Source organism: Scyliorhinus canicula, chromosome 2 (genome assembly GCF_902713615.1).
Source record: "Scyliorhinus canicula chromosome 2, sScyCan1.1, whole genome shotgun sequence".
In the NCBI taxonomy this organism is placed as follows: Eukaryota; Metazoa; Chordata; class Chondrichthyes; order Carcharhiniformes; family Scyliorhinidae; genus Scyliorhinus; species Scyliorhinus canicula.
Genome location: NC_052147.1, coordinates 289,243,611 through 289,262,702, shown reverse-complemented (window position 1 = coordinate 289,262,702; position 19,092 = coordinate 289,243,611). Strand labels below are relative to the sequence as shown.

Sequence of the window (19,092 nt, the reverse complement as noted above, 5' to 3'; positions counted from 1 at the left end):
TTCTCGAGGAGCTGGAGTTGGGTGCACTTCCCGCAGATGTAGTCAGCAGGGACACTCGAGGTGACCCTTTCCTCCAACATTCTGCAGGAGGAACATTCAACTGCCCTAACCGCCATACCCACTGAAAAAAAAAACTTGTTAGTTTAGCAATCCAACGGACAGAACGTTTTTTTTTGGTTAGAGGAGGAGGCTGGGTGGGAGACACTACGTAAGTAGTGTTTCGGGTAAAGCTGTCACTCGAGAACAGCCCCTTCACAAACCACCTTCAACTTACGCTGACCGCACTGCACATATGCAAATCTCCCCGGAACAGCCAATCAGAAGCTCTGCTCTGCTGCCCTCTGCTGGATGCCAGCCTTCACTCGAACTCCTCGGGTCACTTGCGCAGGTACACCTTCAACTTACGCTGACTGCACTGCACGTATGCAAATCTCCCCGGAACAGTCAATCAGAAGCTCTGCTCTGCTGCCCTCTGCTGGATGCTTGCCTTCACTCGAATTTCTCGGGTCACTTGCGCAGGTACACCTTCAACTTACGCTGACCACACTGCACGTATGCAAATCTCCCCAGAACAGCCAATCAGAAGCTCTGCTGCCCTCTGCTGGATGCTTGCCTTCACTCGAACTCCTCGGGTCACTTGCGCAGGTACACCTTCAACTTACGCTGACCGCACTGCACGTATGCAAATCTCCCCGGAACAGCCAATCAGCCTCTGACATCTCCCCTATACCTTCCTTCAATCCTCTCAAAACTATGTCCTCTCATGACATCCATTTCCACCCTTCTAGGTTTTGGGATTCCATCGCATTTAACATCACAGAATCATAGAATTTACATTGCGGGAGGGCCATTCGGCCCATCGAGTCAGCACCAGTCCTTCGAAACAGCACCCTACTTAAGCCCACACCTCCACCCTATCCCTGTAACCCAGTAACCCCACTGGACCTTTCAGGACACTAAGGCAGTTTAGCACGGTCAATCCACCTCACTTTTTAAATTTGTTCATGGGATGCGGACATCGCTGATTGTGGAAGCATTTAATGCCAATCCCTGAGGGCATTTAAGAGTCAACCAAATTGCTCTGGATCTGGAAACACATGTGTTTTGTTACCTGTGTGGAGGTAACATGTGCTACTCAATCCTTGGTTAATGATGAGGTCTTCTGAATCTCGAAGAAGACTCCAACTCATCCAGTAGTAACAAAAGGTTTACTGAGTAACTATAACAATAATTGCATGAGTTTGTTACTTTAACTTTGATGCTAGTGATAAGGTTAACAAGATCTAACTGCAGTAACTATACTTTTTTAAAAATAATTTTTATTGAGATTTTCCAAAAATATCAAAAACAGAAAATAACAAGAAGAAAACAGTATTAACAACCAAAAAAAGAGAAAAAACACAATAACCCCCAAAACCAAACCCCCCCCCCCCAGCAACTACAAAAAGAATAGGTAAGCACCCGGCATGTTCAATAAACATACGTACACATTTTTCCCCTCCCCCGATACCAACCTCCCCTCCCCCCTCACTCCTTCCCCCCTCCCCTCCCCTCCCTCCCCCTCCCCCCCCTCCTCTCCCCTCCCCCCTCCTCTCCCCTCCCCCCCCTCTCCCCTCCCCCCTCCTCTCCCCTCCCCCCTCTCTCCCCCCTCTCCCCCCTCCCCCCCCTCTCCCCTCCCCTCCCCCCTCTCTCCCCTCCCCCCCCCCCTCCCACCGAGGCCCCATCCACCTCCAGAATGACGTGGTACACATCCGAAATCCTCCCTCCTCCAACCCACACCCCCGAGAGCACCCTGTCCCGTACCCCACGTGGGGGCAACAAGGGGAACCCCTCCACCTGCCGCCTGGCAAACGCCCTAACCTGCATGTACCTAAACATGTTCCCCGGGGGGAGCCCAAACTTCCCCTCTAACTCACCCAGGCTCGCAAACTTCCCATCCACAAACAGGTCCCTCAACCTCATGATACCTACCCTGTGCCAGCCAAGAAACCCGCAATCAATGCTCCCTGGTACAAACCGGTGGTTCCCCCGTATCGGGGACTCCATCGAGCCCCCCACCTCCCCCCTATGATGTCTCCATTGCCCCCAGATTTTGAGGGTAGCCGCCACCACCGGGCTCGAGGTATACCTCGTTGGAGGGAGCGGAAACGGCACCGTTACCAGCGCCTCCAGGCTTGTGTCCACACAGGACGCCATCTCCATCCTCTTCCATGCTGCCCCTGCCCCGTCCATTACCCACTTACGCACCATCGCTGCGTTGGCAGCCCAATAGTACCCACAGAGGTTGGGCAACGCCAGCCCCTCCCTATCCCTGCCCCGCTCCAAAAACACCCTTCTCACCCTCGGAGTCCCGTGCGCCCATACAAATCCCGTAATACTCCTGTTGACCCTCCTAAAAAAGGCCTTTGGGATAATGATGGGGAGGCACTGGAACAGGAACAAAAACCTCGGGAGCACCGTCATCTTGACTGACTGCACCCTGCCCGCCAGCGACAGCGGCAACATGTCCCATCTTTTAAACTCTTCCTCCATTTGCTCCACCAGCCTAGTGAGGTTAAGTTTGTGTAGGGCCCCCCAGCTCCTAGCCACCTGGACTCCCAGGTACCTAAAGCTCCTCCCTGCCCTTTTCAGTGGGAGCCTACCAATCCCCTCCTCTTGATCCCCCGGGTGCACGACGAACAGCTCACTCTTACCCAGGTTGAGCTTGTACCCTGAAAAGCCCCCAAATTCCCTAAGAATCTTCATCACCTCCGGCATTCCCCCCGCTGGGTCCGCCACATATAGCAACAAGTCATCTGCGTATAATGACACTCGATGCTCCTCCCCACCCCGCACCAGACCCCTCCAATTCCTCGACTCCCTCAACGCCATGGCCAGGGGCTCAACTGCCAACGCAAAGAGAAAGGGGGACAGGGGACACCCCTGTCTCGTCCCCCAGTACAACCGAAAGTACTCCGACCTCCTCCTATTCGTGGCTACGCTCGCCATCGGGGCCTCATATAACAGCCTCTCGCAACTGACAAACCTCTCCCCGAACCCAAACCTTTCCAGCACATCCCACAGGTACCCACACTCAACCCTATCAAAGGCCTTCTCCGCGTCTAATGCTACCACTATCGCCGCCTCCCCTTCCACAGCGGGCATCATTATAACATTCAGAAGCCTACGTATATTGGTGTTCAGCTGCCTTCCCTTCACAAACCCCGTCTGGTCCTCATGAATGACCCCCGGCACACAGTCCTCTATCCTTGTGGCCAAGATCTTCGCCAACAGCTTCACATTGGCATTCACATTTAACAACGAGATCGGCCTATATGATCCACACTGCAGGGGATCCTTGTCCCGTTTAAGGATCAAGGAAATCAGCGCCCGTGACATAGTCTGGGGCAAAGCACCCCCCCTCCCTTGCCTGTTAAAGGTCCTAACCAACAGGGGGCCCAGCAGGTCTGCATACATTTTGTAAAATTCGACCGGGAACTCATCCGGCCCCGGCACCTTCCCCGACTGCATGCTGCTTATTCCAGCAACCAGCTCCTCCAGCTCAATCGGCGCCCCCAGCCCCTCCACCTGCCCCTCCTCCACCTTCGGAAATCTCAGCCTGTCCAAAATGCGCCCCATTCCCCCCCCTTCCAGCGGGAGCTCGGACCGGTACAATTCCCCATAAAAGTCCCTGAAGACCCCATTAATGTCCACCCCCCTTCGCACCACATTTCCTCCCCTATCCGTCACTCCACCAATCTCCCTGACCACGTCCCGCTTACGGAGCTGATGCGCCAGCATCCTACTCGCCTTCTCCCCATATTCGTACACCGCTCCCTGAGCCTTCCTCCACTGAGCTTCCGCCTTTCTGGTGATCAGCAAGTCGAACTTGGCCTGAAGGTTACGCCGCTCCCTCAGCAATCCCTCCTCCTCGCGTATCTCCTGTCCACCCTGACCATCTTCCCCACCAACCTCTCCCTCTCTCTTTGCTCTCCCCTCTCCCTATGGGCTCGGATGGAAATCAACTCCCCTCTAATCACCGCCTTCATTGCCTCCCAAACCGTCCCCACTATCACTGGCCTCCAAGTACCTCTTGACACACCCCCGAACCCGCCCGCCACCTTCTCATCCGCCAGGCTCCAGAGCGGGCGCTGGTCCCTCTCCTCCCCCAGCTCAAGGTCTACCCAGTGCGGGGCATGATCCGAAATGACTATGGCCGAATACTCGGCATCCTCCACCCTCGAAATCAGCCCCCTGCTCAGAACAAAAAAATCGATCCGGGAATAGGCTTTATGCACGTGGGAAAAAAATGAATACTCCCTGGCCCTCGGTCTCGCAAACCTCCAAGGATCTACCCCTCCCATCTGATCCATAAACCCCCTCAACACCTTAGCCGCCGCGGGTCTCCTGCCCGTCGTGGACACGGATCGATCCAATGGGGATCCAGCACTGTATTAAAGTCCCCCCCCCAGTATCAGGCCCCCCGTCTCCAGATCCGGAATGCGGCCCAACATGCGCCGCATCGTCCCAGTTTAGGGCATAGACATTCACCAGCACCACCCGCTCCCCCTGCAACTTGCTGCTCACCATCACATACCTCTCTCCACTGTCAGCAACCACCTTTGACGCCTCAAACGACACCCTTTTTCCCACCAGGATCGCCACCCCCCGATTTCTTGCATCCAGCCCCGAATGAAACACTTGGCCCACCCATCCCTTCCTCAATCTAACCTGGTCTGCCACCTTCAGGTGCGTCTCCTGGAGCATAGCCACATCCGCCTTCAGCCCCTTCAGGTGCATAAACACCCGGGCCCGTTTGACCGGCCCATTCAGCCCCCTTACATTCCAAGTTATCAGCTGGATCAGAGGGCTCCCTGCCCCCCTCCCCTGCCGACTAGCCATAACCCATCCCCTGCCCGCCCCAGGCCAGCGCCCCTCGCTTGGCCCGTTCCTCATGGCGGCAAAGCCCCCCCCCCCCCAGCACCCCCTGCGTACTCCAGCTCCTTCCTGGCCATTTCAGCAGCAACCTGGTACCCCCCCCCCCCCCCATCCCCCCAGGCTAGGACCCCTCCCAGCCGCGTTACTCCCTCCATAGCACTCCCGTGAGCCAGCTAACTTCTGCTGACCCCGACGGCTCCTGCCACACCTCCGACCCCTCCCAACGTGGGGCTACTTCTCCTCCCCTATACCCATCAGCAGACCCTCCTCCTCCCCCTCCCGCTCTCGCGTGGGAAAAAAGCCCGCGCTTTCCCCCTGCCCGGCCCCGCCTCCTCGAGGGTAGCCCCCCTTGTCGGCCCCCACCACCAGCTCCCCACACTCCAAGTCTACCCCCCAACTCAAGCCCATCCACCGAACCCACGCAAAAAAGACAGCGCCCCCCGCCCTAGAAACAACACACAACTAGCTTAAAACAGCATGAAACAGCATAAAACAGAGACCGTTCCCACCAAAAGTTAACACAGTTATTTACAAACCCCCGACCCTCAGTTAGAGTCCAACTTCTCGGCCTGCACAAAGGCCCACGCCTCCTCCGGGGACTCAAAATAAAAGTGCCGGTCCTTGTAGGTGACCCACAGACGCGCCGGTTGTAACATGCCAAACTTCACACTCTTTCTGTGGAGCAAAGCCTTCGTCCGGTTGTACCCGGCCCTCTGCTTAGCCACCTCCCCACTCCAGTCCTGGTAGATCCGCACTACCGTGTTCTCCCACTTGCTACTCCGCTCCTTCTTGGCCCACCTAAGCACACACTCTCGGTCAACGAACCGGTGGAACCGCACCAGCACCACCCGTGGCGGCTCATTCGGCTTGGGCCTCCTGCCCAGTATTCTGTGGGCCCCCTCCAGCTCCAGGGGCCCCTGGAAGGACCCAGCTCCCATCAGCGAGTTCAGCAAGACGACCACATAGGCCCCCAGGTCTGACCCCTCCAGCCCCTCCGTGAGGCCCAGGATCCGCAAATTTTTCCGCCTCGACCGGTTCTCCATCTCCTCGAACCGCTCCTGCCACTTCTTGTGGAGCGCCTCATGCATCTCCACCTTTACCGCAAGGGCTCTCTTTCGGAGGCTTGTTGTCAGAGCTCCCGGATCTCCAGCCCCTGGGCTGTCTGCGTCGCCAGCAGCTTGTCCGTATTAGCCTTCAGCGAGTCTAGCAGCTCCACTTTTAGCTCCCGAAAACAGCGCTGGAGAGTCTCCTGCTGCTCCTGCGCCCACTTCCTCCATTCCTCAAGGCCTCCGCCGGCCGCCATCTTGATTTTCTTCCCCCGCTTTTTCTTAGGCGCTGCCACCGCTATTTTGCTGGCCCCACTCCTGGTCCAGACCATAGACCACTGGGGATCCGCTGCAGACACCTTCCCACGTCGGGAACCGTCGAGCAAGTACCGCTGGGGGCCCTTAAAAGAGCCCAAAAGTCCGTTCCTGGCGGGAGATGCCGAACGTGCGGCTTAGCTCCGCATAGCCGCAACCGGAAGTGTACGGTAACTATACTTAACTCCACTAGCCATCTGAACTAGTCTGCTATTGCCCTGGTCACAGTGCACACAAGAGAGATAGAGAGACCCAATGTGGCTGCCTTTTATACCCCTGTTGGTCCGGCCCTCTAGTGATCATGTGGTGCTGCTGATTACACATTAACCTCTTGTGTACATGCACATATAGAGATCGCTACAGCATGTAGGTCAGACAGGGTAAGGACGGGAGATTTCCTTCCCTAAAGGACATTAGTGACCCAGACAGGTTTTGACAACAATGGACCAACGTTTGATGGTCATCATTAGACTTTTAATCAAGATTTTTATTTAATTCAAATTTCACCTGGTGAGATTCGAACCCAGATCCCCAAAGCATTACGCTGGATCCCCAGACCCCCAGATCCCCAGAGCATTACACTGGATCCCCAGACCCCCAGAGCATTACACTGGATCCCCAGACCCCCAGAGCATTACACTGGATCCCCAGACCCCCAGATCCCCATAGCATTACACTGGATCCCCAGACCCCCAGAGCATTACACTGGATCCCCAGACCCCCAGATCCCCAGAGCATTACACTGGATCCCCAGACCCCCAGATCCCCAGAGCATTACGCTGGATCCCCAGACCCCCAGAGCATTACGCTGGATCCCCAGACCCCCAGATCATTACGCTGGATCTCTAGATTATTAGTCCAGTGAAAATACCACTGCACCACCGGCACATCTTTGGACTGTGGGAGGAAACCAGAGCACCCGGAGGAAACCCACACAGACACGGGGAGAACGTGCAGACAGTCACCCGAGGCCGGAATTGAACCCGGGTTCCTGGAGCTGTGAAGCAACTGTGATAACCACCGTGCCACCATCAGTGGGGGTAACAGTACCTTGAATAGTGTCGTCCTTTGTAACTTCCGTCTCATTGTCATCATTTAAGCAGTAAACAGTCTCCCTCCTCACATCCTCCTTCCGCAGAGTCTTGGCATCGACAGACGTCCAGCATTTCATGACCTTCTCTTCAGTCATCTGTTTGAAGAGTTTTAATTCTGAAGTTTAGATTGTTATAATTGTATTTTTTTTTAAAAGAGAAATAGGTCAGCTGGGGCAAGGTGCTGGGGATTGTTAGTAAGGAATGAAGTTAAATCGATAGCAAGGAGCGATATAGGATCAGAAGGCACAGAATCTCTGTGGGTAGAGGTGAGGAATCACAAAGGTAAAAAGACCCTGGTGGGAGTTATGTACAGGCCCCTGAGCAGTGGGGTAGAAAATAAATCAGGAGATAGAAAAGGCATGTGAAAAAGGCAATATTACAATAATCATGGGGGACTTCAATATGCAGGTGGACTGGGAAAATTAAGTCGGTAGTGGATCCAAAGAAAAGGAATTTGTGGAATGTCTAAGAGATGTTTTTTTGGAGCAGCTTATGACAGAGCCTACTAGGGAACAGGCAATTTTGGATTTCATAGAATTTACAGTGCAGAAGGAGGCCATTCTGCCCATCGAGTCTGCACCGGCTCTTGGAAAGAGCACCCTACCCAAGGTCAACAACTCCACCCTATCTCCATAACCCAGTAACCCCACCCAACACTAAGGGCAATTTTGGACACTAAGGGCAATTTATCATGGCCAATCCACCTAACCTGCACATCTTTAGACTGTGGGAGGAAACCGGAGCACCCGGAGGAAACCCACGCACAGACGGGGAGGATGTGCAGACTCCGCACAGACAGTGACCCAAGCCGGAATCGAACCTGGGACCCTGGAGCTGTGAAGCGATTGTGCTATCCACAATGCTACCGTGCTGCCCCTAATATTTAATGGTGATGTTTAATGAGGCCGACTTGATTAGGGACCACAATATGATAGAATTTACCCTGCAGTTTGAGAGGGAGAAGTTGCAATCAGATGTAACAATATTACAATTAAATAAGGGTAACTACAAAGACATGAGGGAGGAGCTGGCCAGAGTTGATTGGAAGGGGAGCCTAGCAGGGAAGACAGTGGAACAGCAATGGCAGGGTTTTGGGGGTTATTCGGGAGGCACAACATAAATTCATCCCAAGGAGGAGGAAACATGCTAAGGGGAGGACAAGGCATCCATGGCTGATGGGGGAAGTCAAGGGCAGCATAAAACGAAAGAAAAAGCATACAAAGTGGCAAGGATTAGTGGGAAGCCTTTAAAAGCGAGTAGAGGAAAACTAAAAAAGCAATAAGGGGGTGGAGATGAAGTATGAGTGCAAATTAGCTAGTAATATAAAGGAAGATAGGAAGAGTTTTTTCAATATATAAAAGGTAAGTGAGATGCAAAAATAGACATTGGACGACTCGAAAATGTGGCTGAAGAAGTAAAAATAGGAAACAAAGAATAATAATAATATAATAATTGCTTATTGTCACAAGTAAGCTTCAATGAAGTTACTGTGAAAAGCCGCGAGGCGCCACATTCTGGCGCCTGTTCAGGGAGGCCGGTACGGGAATTGAACCCGTGCTACTGCCTTGTTCTGCAATACAAGCCAGCTGTTTAGCCCACTGTGCTCAACTAGTCCCTCCCAAAAAGGGCAGCCCCTCTGCCAAATAAGTGGCAGAAGAACTGAATAGTTACTTTGCATCTGTCTTCACAGTGGAAGACATTTCTAAAAAAGGAGCCATGAGGGAGGCGATTAAAATGGAGTTCCAGGTGTTGGTGAAAGAGGAAGTGACAGACGCGATGGTCGCCCTCCAGTGCACGATAGACGGCCTGGGGAGGAAGGTGGAAGCCCAGGAAAATGTGATCCTGGACCTGGAAAAGGCATCAACTGACCAGAGCGACAGGATCATGGTTTGGAGATCGAGGTGAAGAGATTGGTGGCGGCCCAAGGAAACTTGAAGGGAAAGTTCGAAGACCAGGAAACAGGACCCGGTGGCACGAGTAGGCTTCAATGAAGTTACTGTGAAAAGTCCCTAGTCACCACATTCCGGCGCCTGTTCGGGGAGGCCGGTACGGGAATTGAACCTGCGCTGTTGGCATTGTTCTGCATTACAAGCCAGCTATTTAGCCCAGTGTGCTAAACCAGGATGGGAGACTGCCCGGGATTACCGGATGCAGTAGATTTCAAGGGGCTGGTTTAGCACAGTTGGCTAAGACATCTGACTTATAATGTAAAACAAGACCAGCAGCGGGGGTTCAATTCCTGTTCCAGCCTCCCCAAACAGGCGCTGGAATGTGGCGACTAGGGGCTTTTCACAGTAACTTCACTGAAGCCTACTCGTGACAATAAGTGATTATATTATTATTGTCTCGAAGTTGCACCGGTCACAGGACTGGGAAAAGAGCCTGAGGTGGGCTCGACAGGCAAGATCATGCTCATGGGAAGGACACAGAATTGGAGTGTATTAGACATTGGGGCAGACCTTGCAAAAAAGAGGGCTGAATTTAATAAGGCAAAATCGGTGCTCTATAAGAGCGGGGTGAGGTTCGGCATGTTATACCTGGCCTGGGGAAAGAGCACTCATTCGGTACCCTGGCAGAGGCTGAAGAGTTTGTGGGAAAGAACTACCTGGAGAAAGAACAAACGCGGCAATGGTGACAGCAGCAGGAGAAAAAGGACTGAAAGCAGAGGGCGAGGTGGGACCAAGACCCATTGTACAGACACTGTTTACACAGGACTGTGCTGCCTCGTTCTCAGAGTCACGTTGGATGCCAGAGAGAAGGAAGAGAGGATAAGGGAAACTGGGTGAGGAAGCGAGGAAGGGAACGGAGCCACGTTGGGTGCTCCCTGGACAAACGCCGGAACGCAGGGGCCGACCTCATGGTGAGAGTGGCCATTTTGGATGGCCCCAAACAAAGGGAAACTCTGGAGTGCAGGGGCGCGTCCACCAGATAAGTATGGGGTGTCAGAAACCCCCCACCAGGATCGTCACCTGAAATGTAAGGGGACTTAACGGCCCAGTGGAAAGATCCAGAGTCTTTGCCCACCTAAGGCTGACAAAGTCTACCTGCAGGAGACACACCTGAGCGAGAAGGACAGATTACTGGTGGGACAGACGACCATTCATGTTACGGGACGAGGGCTAGAGGAGTAACTATACTGATCAGCAAGAGGACGAGATCCAGAGACTAGGATGATCACGGACCCAGGGAGACGGTACGTCATGGTCAGCGGTGTCCTGGTAAATGTGTACGCTCCCAACTGGGACAACATAGTATTTATAAAAAAAGACCATGGCGGAAATCCCCAACATTGAAACACACCGACTGATTATGGGGGTGACTTTAACTGCATCCAGGACTAACTGACCGACCAAACCCCAGAACGGGAAAAAGACTGGCATGACTAGGGAACTAGGAACTTTCCGGAGCAAATGGAGGTGATGGACCTGTGAAGATTGCTACACCCGGGAGAAAAGGAATTCTCATTCTTCTCACAGGTGCACAAGGTATACACCCGCATCGACTTCTTTGCAGTGGGGAAATCGGTGCTTCCAGGAATTAAAGGAGCGGAATTCTCTGCGATAGTCATCTCTGACGTGGATATGAGGTTGGAGACGGGCCGTACCCAGCGCCCCACATGGAGGATAGACACCACCATCTGGCCTGGGCTTGCGAAATCCAACCAACTGTCCTGGCTTGAGACAATTCACACCTCTTTAACCTGGGGTTACCCCTCTCTTCAGTTGCTCCATTTGGATCTGTAAAGACTTAATTACCTGCAAAGATTCACATTCAAAGTATCGTCTTGCATCATTGACTTTGTCTGTATATATGTTTGTGGAACCCACCACTGGACAAGAGCAGACGGAAATGGGAGGACGACCTGCAGACAGAAGTGGGCTGGAGAGTTTGGAGCGAGAAATTGAGCAGGGCCAACTCCACCTCCTCCTGCACAAGGCTCAGCCTCATGCAGCTCAAAGTGGTGCACAGGGAAGCTCCTGACCAGAACCCGAATGAGCAGGTTCTTTCTGGAGGTGGAGGACAAATGTGAGCGGTGCCAGAGGGGCCCGGCCAACCACCCCCACATGTTCTGGGCTTGTCCCAAACTTGCTGGGTTCTGGACAGCCTTTTCTGAGGCAATGTCCAAGGTTGTGGGGGTGAGGGTGAAGCCATGCCCAATAGTGGCAATCTTCGGGGTATCGGAGAAGCCAGAGCTACACATGGGGAATGGGCCTGAATCCCTGGCTTTCACTTCCCTAATCGCACGCCGGAGAATCCTGCTCGGCTGGCGATCGGCAGCACCACCCACAGCTGCAGACTGGCTCGCTGACCTCTCGGAATTTCTCCACCTGGAGAAGATCAAATCCGCCATCGGAGAGTGGGAGGAAGGCTTCCTCACTGCATAGGGGCAATTTGCTGGTCTGTTCAAAAAGCTGTTTCATAGAACATAGAACAGTACAGCACAGAACAGGCCCTTCGGCCCTCGATGTTGTGCCGAGCAATGATCACCCTACTTAAACCCACGTAACCCGTATACCCGTAACCCAACAACCCCCCCATTAACCTTGCACTATGGGCAATTTAGCATGGCCAATCCACCTAACCTGCACATCTTTGGACTGTGGGAGGAAACCGGAGCACCCGGAGGAAACCCACGCACACACGGGGAGGACGTGCAGACTCCACACAGACAGTGACCCAGCCGGGAATCGAACCTGGGACCCTGGAGCTGTGAAGCATTGATGCTAACCACCATGCTACCGTGAGGCCCCCAAACAACAACAACAAGGCCAACAACAACCAATAGAGATGGAAACTGCAAGGAATAATAAGGGAAAAGAAAGAAAGACAAGGAGGAATGTCATGGACGCACAACCCAGGGGGAGGGAAGGGGAGAAGACAGAGAGCCTGAGAGGGACAAAGAGAAACAACGCAGAGGGAGGGGGGCAACCACCACCTCCCCCCCACGCCATCCACAGAAGCCGACTGTGGGGTGGGAAGGAGGGAGTAACTAGGAGAAGGGGGAATAACCCCCCCCCCCGGATAGTCTGCCGGAAAGGGGGGGGGGGGGGGGGGGGGGGGGGGTGACACGCTGTACCAGACGACAAGAATATGTAAATAGAGAAAAGTAAGAAAAAGCCTTTTTGCACTGTATCACAATCAAAAACGAATGGCGATGTACATAACTTAGAAAATGCCAATAGAATGTTTTTTTTCTAAAAATGCTTCCCTTCAAAAGCTAGGGCATTTAGTATAAAAATTGGCAAGTCATGTTGCAGCTGTATAAAACTTTAGTTGGGCCACAGGGGCTGGTTTAGCTCACAAGGCTAAATCGCTGGCTTTTAAAGCAGACCAAAGCAGGCCAGCAGCACGGTTCAATTCCCGTACCAGCCTCCCCGGACAGGCGCCGGAATGTGGCGACTAGGGGCTTTTCACAGTAACTTCATTGAAGCCTACTCGTGACAATAAGCGATTTTCATTTCATTTTCATTTTCGTGGAGTATAGTGTTCAATTCTGGTTTAGCTTAGTGGGCTGGTTTGTGATGCAGAACAAGGCCAGCAGCGCAAGTTCAATTCCCATACCAGCTGAGAATTCTGAATTCTCCCTCTGTGTAGCCGAACAGGCACCGGAATGTGGCGACGAAAGGCTTTTTTCAGTAACTTCATACTTGTGACAATAAAAGATTATTATTATTAACACCCTTTTCTCCATACGGACACCCCCCTCTCCTCACAAACAACATACCCCCAACAAACGAAGCTTCCCCCGTACAAAAACCTATTTCCCCACCAACACCCCTCCCCCACCAACACCCATTCCCTCCCCCAACAAACTCTCCTTCCCTCTGAAAACAAACTAATTTCCCTCGAAAAGAAACCTCTCCTCCTCCCAACGAACACTGTACTGCTGTCTCTCTACCGCTACTGAACATCTCCACCCCAAACCTCTCGCCTGTCTTCCAAACACTGTACTGCTGTTTTTCCAATTCCTTCCACTTCAATATAAAATGTACAACTCACTGCCTTGTAGCCCACAATGTTGATGGTGATTCCAGAGCCAATGGTGAGCTGACATGGCCACGCCATGGGCTTCCTTCCAATTTTCTTAAATATGGATAACCGTTCCATACTTTCTCTACAACCAGAAAAGAAAGGAATTTTTAAACCAAATCAATTCAGATGCAGGTTATGTGTCTTGGATTTTAAACACTGAAGAACAAAGAAAGAACAATACAGCACAGGAACAGGCCCTTCGGCCCTCCAAGCCTGCGCCTATCTCGACCAACCGCCTATACCCCTTCTATACCCCGTCTGTTCATGTGTCTATCCAAGTCTTAAAGGTCACTAACGTATCTGCCTCAACCACCTCACTTGGCAGTGCATCCTTAATTTGACTTATTCAGCTCCTGAAGAGTTGGATACTGCTTTGGGGAACGTTTTTTTCAGAAATTTAGAGTACCCAATTATTTTTTTCCAATTAAGGGTCAATTTAGCCTGCCTAATCCACCTACCCTTCACATCTTTGGGTTGTGGGGGCGAAACCCACGCGAACACGGGGAGAATGTGCAAACTCCACACGGACAGTGACCCAGAGCCGGGATCGAACCTGGGACTTCGGTGCCATGAGGCAGCAGGGCTAACCACTGTGCCACCATGCTGCCCATGGGGAGGGTTTTTAAAAATTTGTTCATGGGTTGTGGGCATCGCAGGCTGTGCCAGCTGTGCCCATCCCCAATTGCGCTTGAGGGGACAGTTAAGATCACCACGTTGCTGTGAATTTGTAGTCACATGTAGGCCAGACCAGGTAAGGACAACAGATTTTCTTCCCTAAAGGATGTGTTTTTACAACAATCGACAATGGTTTCATGGTCATCGATACTTTTAATTCCAGACATTTCATTGAGTTTAAATTCGATCATCTGCCGTGGTGGGATTCGAACCCAGGTCTTCAGATCATTATCCTGGGTCTCTGGATTACAAGCCCAGCTGACAATGTCACTACGCCACCGCCTCCTTTAATCAAATCCCTCTCACACACTTGGACTGAATAGAAGAATAATTTCCACATCTCTTCTCTGGAGGTTTATCAGCCACTTTGACAACTCTGCTCTGAAATCTCTCACCTGAAAGTGAAGACGTCATCGAATCCTCCCTCTTCATCCAAGGACAGCATCATTTTCCTGACCAGATTTGCTCCTTCTTTCTGTTGTGCAGTTAGCTCTTTCCCTGGTGGAGCATTCCAACGCCCTTCTGTAGCATCTCCACTATTTCCTGCACTGGTAGCGTTCAGTGGAAAAGGCAAGCTGTAGGCAATGGATTTAGTACAAAACAATGATTAATGATTCATTTGCTGTCCCAATAGAAAGATTTTAAAAAAAAACATTTTATTCGGGTATTTGTAGTTTTTATAATAGTAATAACGACAACAGGAACATCGGATGGACTCACTTTGGAGCATCCGCGATGCTGAGGAGGTCGTGGATAGCATGTTTAGCAAGTTGGTCACACCACAGGTGAAAGTTACTGACGGAGTTAGAAAATGGGTGACCAAAAGACAGAGCAAGAGTAGGAAGGCAGTGCAGGTGTCCCCTGCGGTCATCTCCCTGAAAAACAGAAATACCGCTTTGGATACTGTTGGGGGAAATGGCTCACCAGGGGAAGGCAGCAGCAAGGTTCATGGCACCGTGGCTGGCTCTGCTGCACAGCAGGGCAGGAAGCAAAATGGCAGGGCTATAGTGATAGGGGACTCGATTGTAAGGGGAATAGACAGCGGTTCTGTGGACGCAATCGAGACTCCGGGGGGGGGGGGGGGGGGGGGGGGGGGGAGAACAGCCAGCTGTCGTGGTGCACATAGGCACCAACGATATAGGTAAAAAACGGGATGAGGTCCTGCAAGCTGAATTCAGGGAGTTAGGAGTTAAACTCAAAAGTAGGACCTCAAAGGTAGTAATCTCAGGATCGCTACCAGTGCCACGAGCTAGTCAGAGTAGGAATGTCAGGATAGATAGGATGAATGCGTGGCTCGAGAGATGGCGCAAGAGGGAGGGATTCAAATTCCTGGGACATTGGGACGGTTCTGGGGGAGGTGGGACCAGTACAAACCGGACGGTCTGCACCTGGGCAGGACTGGAACCGATGTCCTAGGGGGGTGTTTGCTAGAACTGTTGGGGAGGGTTTAAACTAATGCGGCAGGGGGATGGGAACCGATGCAGGAAGTTGGAAGGTAGTAAAACAGGGACAGAAGCAAAAGGAAGTAAGGGGGGAAGTGCAAGGCAGAGAAGCCACAGTCAAAAATCAAAAAGGGCGACAGGACAAGGTACAGTGACTGAGGGGAGCTCAGTGAATAGGCCTAGTAATACTAAAAGGAATAAATCTGGAGATGTTAAGATTCAAAACAGAAGTAAAAAAACAACATAAGTGTACCTGAATGCTCGTAGTATTCGGAATAAAGTAAATTAGTTGATGGCACAAATCACCGTGAATGACTATGATTTAGTGGCCACTACTGAAACATGGTTAAAGGATGGTCACGACTGGGAGTTAAATATCCAAGGGTATCAACCTATTCGGAAGGACAGAGTGGATGGTAAGGGAGGTGGTGTAGCTCTGTTATTTAAGGATGACATCCGGGCAATAGTAAGGGATGACAGATGACATTGGTGCTATGGAGGATAAGGTTGAATCCATTTGGGTGGAAATCAGGACTAGTAAGGCGAAAAAGTCACTGATAGGAGTAGTCTATCGGCCACCAAATAGTAACATTGTGGTGGGGCAGGCAATAAACAAAGAAATAACTGATGCCTGTAGAAATGGTACAGCAGTTATCATGGGGGATTTTAATCTACATGTCGATTGGTTTAACCAGGTCGGTCAAGGCAACCTTGAGGAGGAGTTTATAGAATGTATCCGCGATAGTTTCCTAGAACAGTATGTAATGGAACCTACGAGGGAACAAGCGGTCCTAGATCTTGTCCTGTGCAATGAGACAGGATTGATTCATGATCTCATAGTTAGGGATCCTCGCGGAAGGAGCGATCACAATATGGTGGAATTTAAAATACAGATGGAGGGTGAGAAGGTAAAATCAAATACTAGTGTTTTGTGTTTAAACAAAGGAGATTACAATGGGATGAGAGAAAAACTAGCTAAAGTAGGCTGGGAGCAAAGACTTTATGGTGGAACAGTTGAGGAACAGTGGAGAACCTTCCAAGCGATTTTTCACAGTGCTCAGCAAAGGTTTATACCAACAAAAAGGAAGGACGGTAGAAAGAGGAAAAATCGACCGTGGATATCTAAGGAAATAAGGGAGAGTATCAAATTGAAGGAAAAAGCATATAAAGTGGAAAAGATTGGTGGGAGACTAGAGGACTGGGAAATCTTTAGGGGGCAACAGAAAGCTACTAAAAAAACTATAAAGAAGAGTAAAATAGATTATGGGAGTAAACTTGCTCAGAATATAAAAACAGACAGTAAAGGTTTTTACAAATATATAAAACAAAAAAAGAGTGGCTAAGGTAAATATTGGTCCTTTAGAGGATGAGAAGGGAGTTTTAATAATGGGAGATGAGGAAATGGCTGAGGAACTGAACAGGTTTTTTGAGTCTGTCTTCACAGTGGAAGACACAAATAACAATCCAGTGACTGATAGAAATGAGGCTATGACAGGTGATGACCTTGAGAGGATTGTTATCACTAAGGAGGTAGTGATGGGCAAGCTAATGGGGCTAAAGGTAGACAAGTCTCCCGGCCCTGATGGAATGCATCCCAGAGTGCTAAAACAGATGGCTAGGGAAATTGCAGATGCACTCGTGATGATTTACCAAAATTCACTAGACTCTGGGGTGGTCCCGGTGGATTGGAAATTAGCAAACGTGACACCACTGTTTAAGAAAGGAGGTAGGCAGAGAGCGGGAAATTATAGGCCAGTGAGCTTAACTTCGGTAGTAGGGAAGATGCTGGAATCTATCATCAAGGAAGAAATAGCGAGGCATCTGGATAAAAATTGTCCCATTGGGCAGACGCAGCATTGTTTCATAAAGGGCAGGCCGTGCCTAACTAATTTAGTGGAAGTTTTTGAGGACATTACCAGTGCAGTAGATAACAGGGAGCCAATAGATGTGGTATATCTGGATTTCCAGAAAGCCTTTGACAAGGTGCCACACAAAAGGTTGCTGCATAAGATAACGATGCATGGCATTAAGGGTAAAGTAGTAGCATGGATAGAGGATTGGTTAATTAATAGAAAGCAAAGAGTTGGGATAAATGGGTGTTTCTCTGGTTGGCAATCAGTAGCTAGTGGTGTCCCTCAGGGATCCGTGTTGGGCCCACAATTGTTCACAATTTACATAGATGATTTGGAGTTGGGGACCAAGGGCAATGTGTCCAAATTTGTAGATGAGTGGTAAAGCTAAAAGTGCAGAGGATACTGGAAGTCTGCAGAGGGATTTGGATAGGTTAAATGAATGGGCTAGGGTCTGGCATATGGAATACAATGTTGACAAATGTGAGGTTATCCATTTTGGTAGGAATAATAGCAAACGGGATTATTATTTAAACGATAAAATATTAAAGCATGCTGCTGTGCAGAGAGACCTGGGTGTGCTAGTGCATGAGTCACAGAAAGTTGGTTTACAGGTGCAACAGGTGATTAAGAAGGCAAATGGAATTTTGTCCTTCATTGCTAGAGGGATGGAGTTTAAGACTAGGGAGGTTATGCTGCAATTGTATAAGGTGTTAATGAGGCCACACCTGGAGTATTGTGTTCGGTTTTGGTCTCCTTACTTGAGAAAGGACGTACTGGCAATGGAGGGTGTGCAGAGGAGATTCACTAGGTTAATCCCAGACCTGAAGGGGTTGGATTATGAGGAGAGGTTGAGTAGACTGGGACTGTACTCGTTGGAATTTAGAAGGATGAGGGGGGATCTTAGAACATAGAACATAGAACATAGAACGATACAGCGCAGTACAGGCCCTTCGGCCCTCAATGTTGCACCGACATGGAAAAAATCTAAAGGCCACCTAACCTACACTATGCCCTTATCATCCATATGCTTATCCAATAAATTTTTAAATGCCCTCAATGTTGGCGTGTTCACTACTGTCGCAGGTAGGGCATTCCACGGCCTCACCACTCTTTGCGTAAAAAACCCACCTCTGACCTCTGTCCTATATCTATTACCCCTCAATTTAAGGCTATGTCCCCTCGTGCTAGCCACCTCCATCCGCGGGAGAAGGCTCTCGCTGTCCACCCTATCTAACCCTCTGATCATTTTGTATGCCTCTATTAAGTCACCTCTTAACCTTCTTCTCTCTAACGAAAACAACCTCAAGTCCATCAGCCTTTCCTCATAAGATTTTCCCTCCATACCAGGCAACATCCTGGTAAATCTCCTCTGCACCCGTTCCAAAGCTTCCACGTCCTTCCTATAATGAGGCGACCAGAACTGTACGCAATACTCCAAATGCGGCCGTACTAGAGTTTTGTACAACTGCAACATGACCTCATGGCTCCGGAACTCAATCCCTCTACCAATAAAGGCCAACACACCATAGGCCTTCTTCACAACCCTATCAACCTGGGTGGCAACTTTCAGGGATCTATGTACATGGACACCGAGATCCCTCTGCTCATCCACACTACCAAGAATTTTACCATTAGCCAAATATTCCGCATTTCTGTTAATCTTTCCAAAGTGAATCACCTCACACTTATCCACATTAAACTCCATTTGCCACCTCTC

The 19,092-nt window shown here is 50.7% G+C and overlaps 1 protein-coding gene across 1 annotated transcript in view; it reads right to left on the bottom strand.

Annotated features, from left to right (window-relative positions):
* xrcc5 (X-ray repair complementing defective repair in Chinese hamster cells 5) overlaps positions 1 to 19,092 on the bottom strand; it is a 333,072-nt gene that overhangs the window by 225,585 nt on the left and 88,395 nt on the right. Inside the window, exons 6-8 of the mRNA XM_038790233.1 lie at positions 14,476 to 14,655; positions 13,373 to 13,487; positions 7,329 to 7,467 (exon numbers count right to left, since the gene is read on the bottom strand). Coding sequence (XP_038646161.1) covers positions 7,329 to 7,467; positions 13,373 to 13,487; positions 14,476 to 14,655 — 434 coding nt within the window. The remainder of the gene's footprint in view (positions 1 to 7,328; positions 7,468 to 13,372; positions 13,488 to 14,475; positions 14,656 to 19,092) is intronic.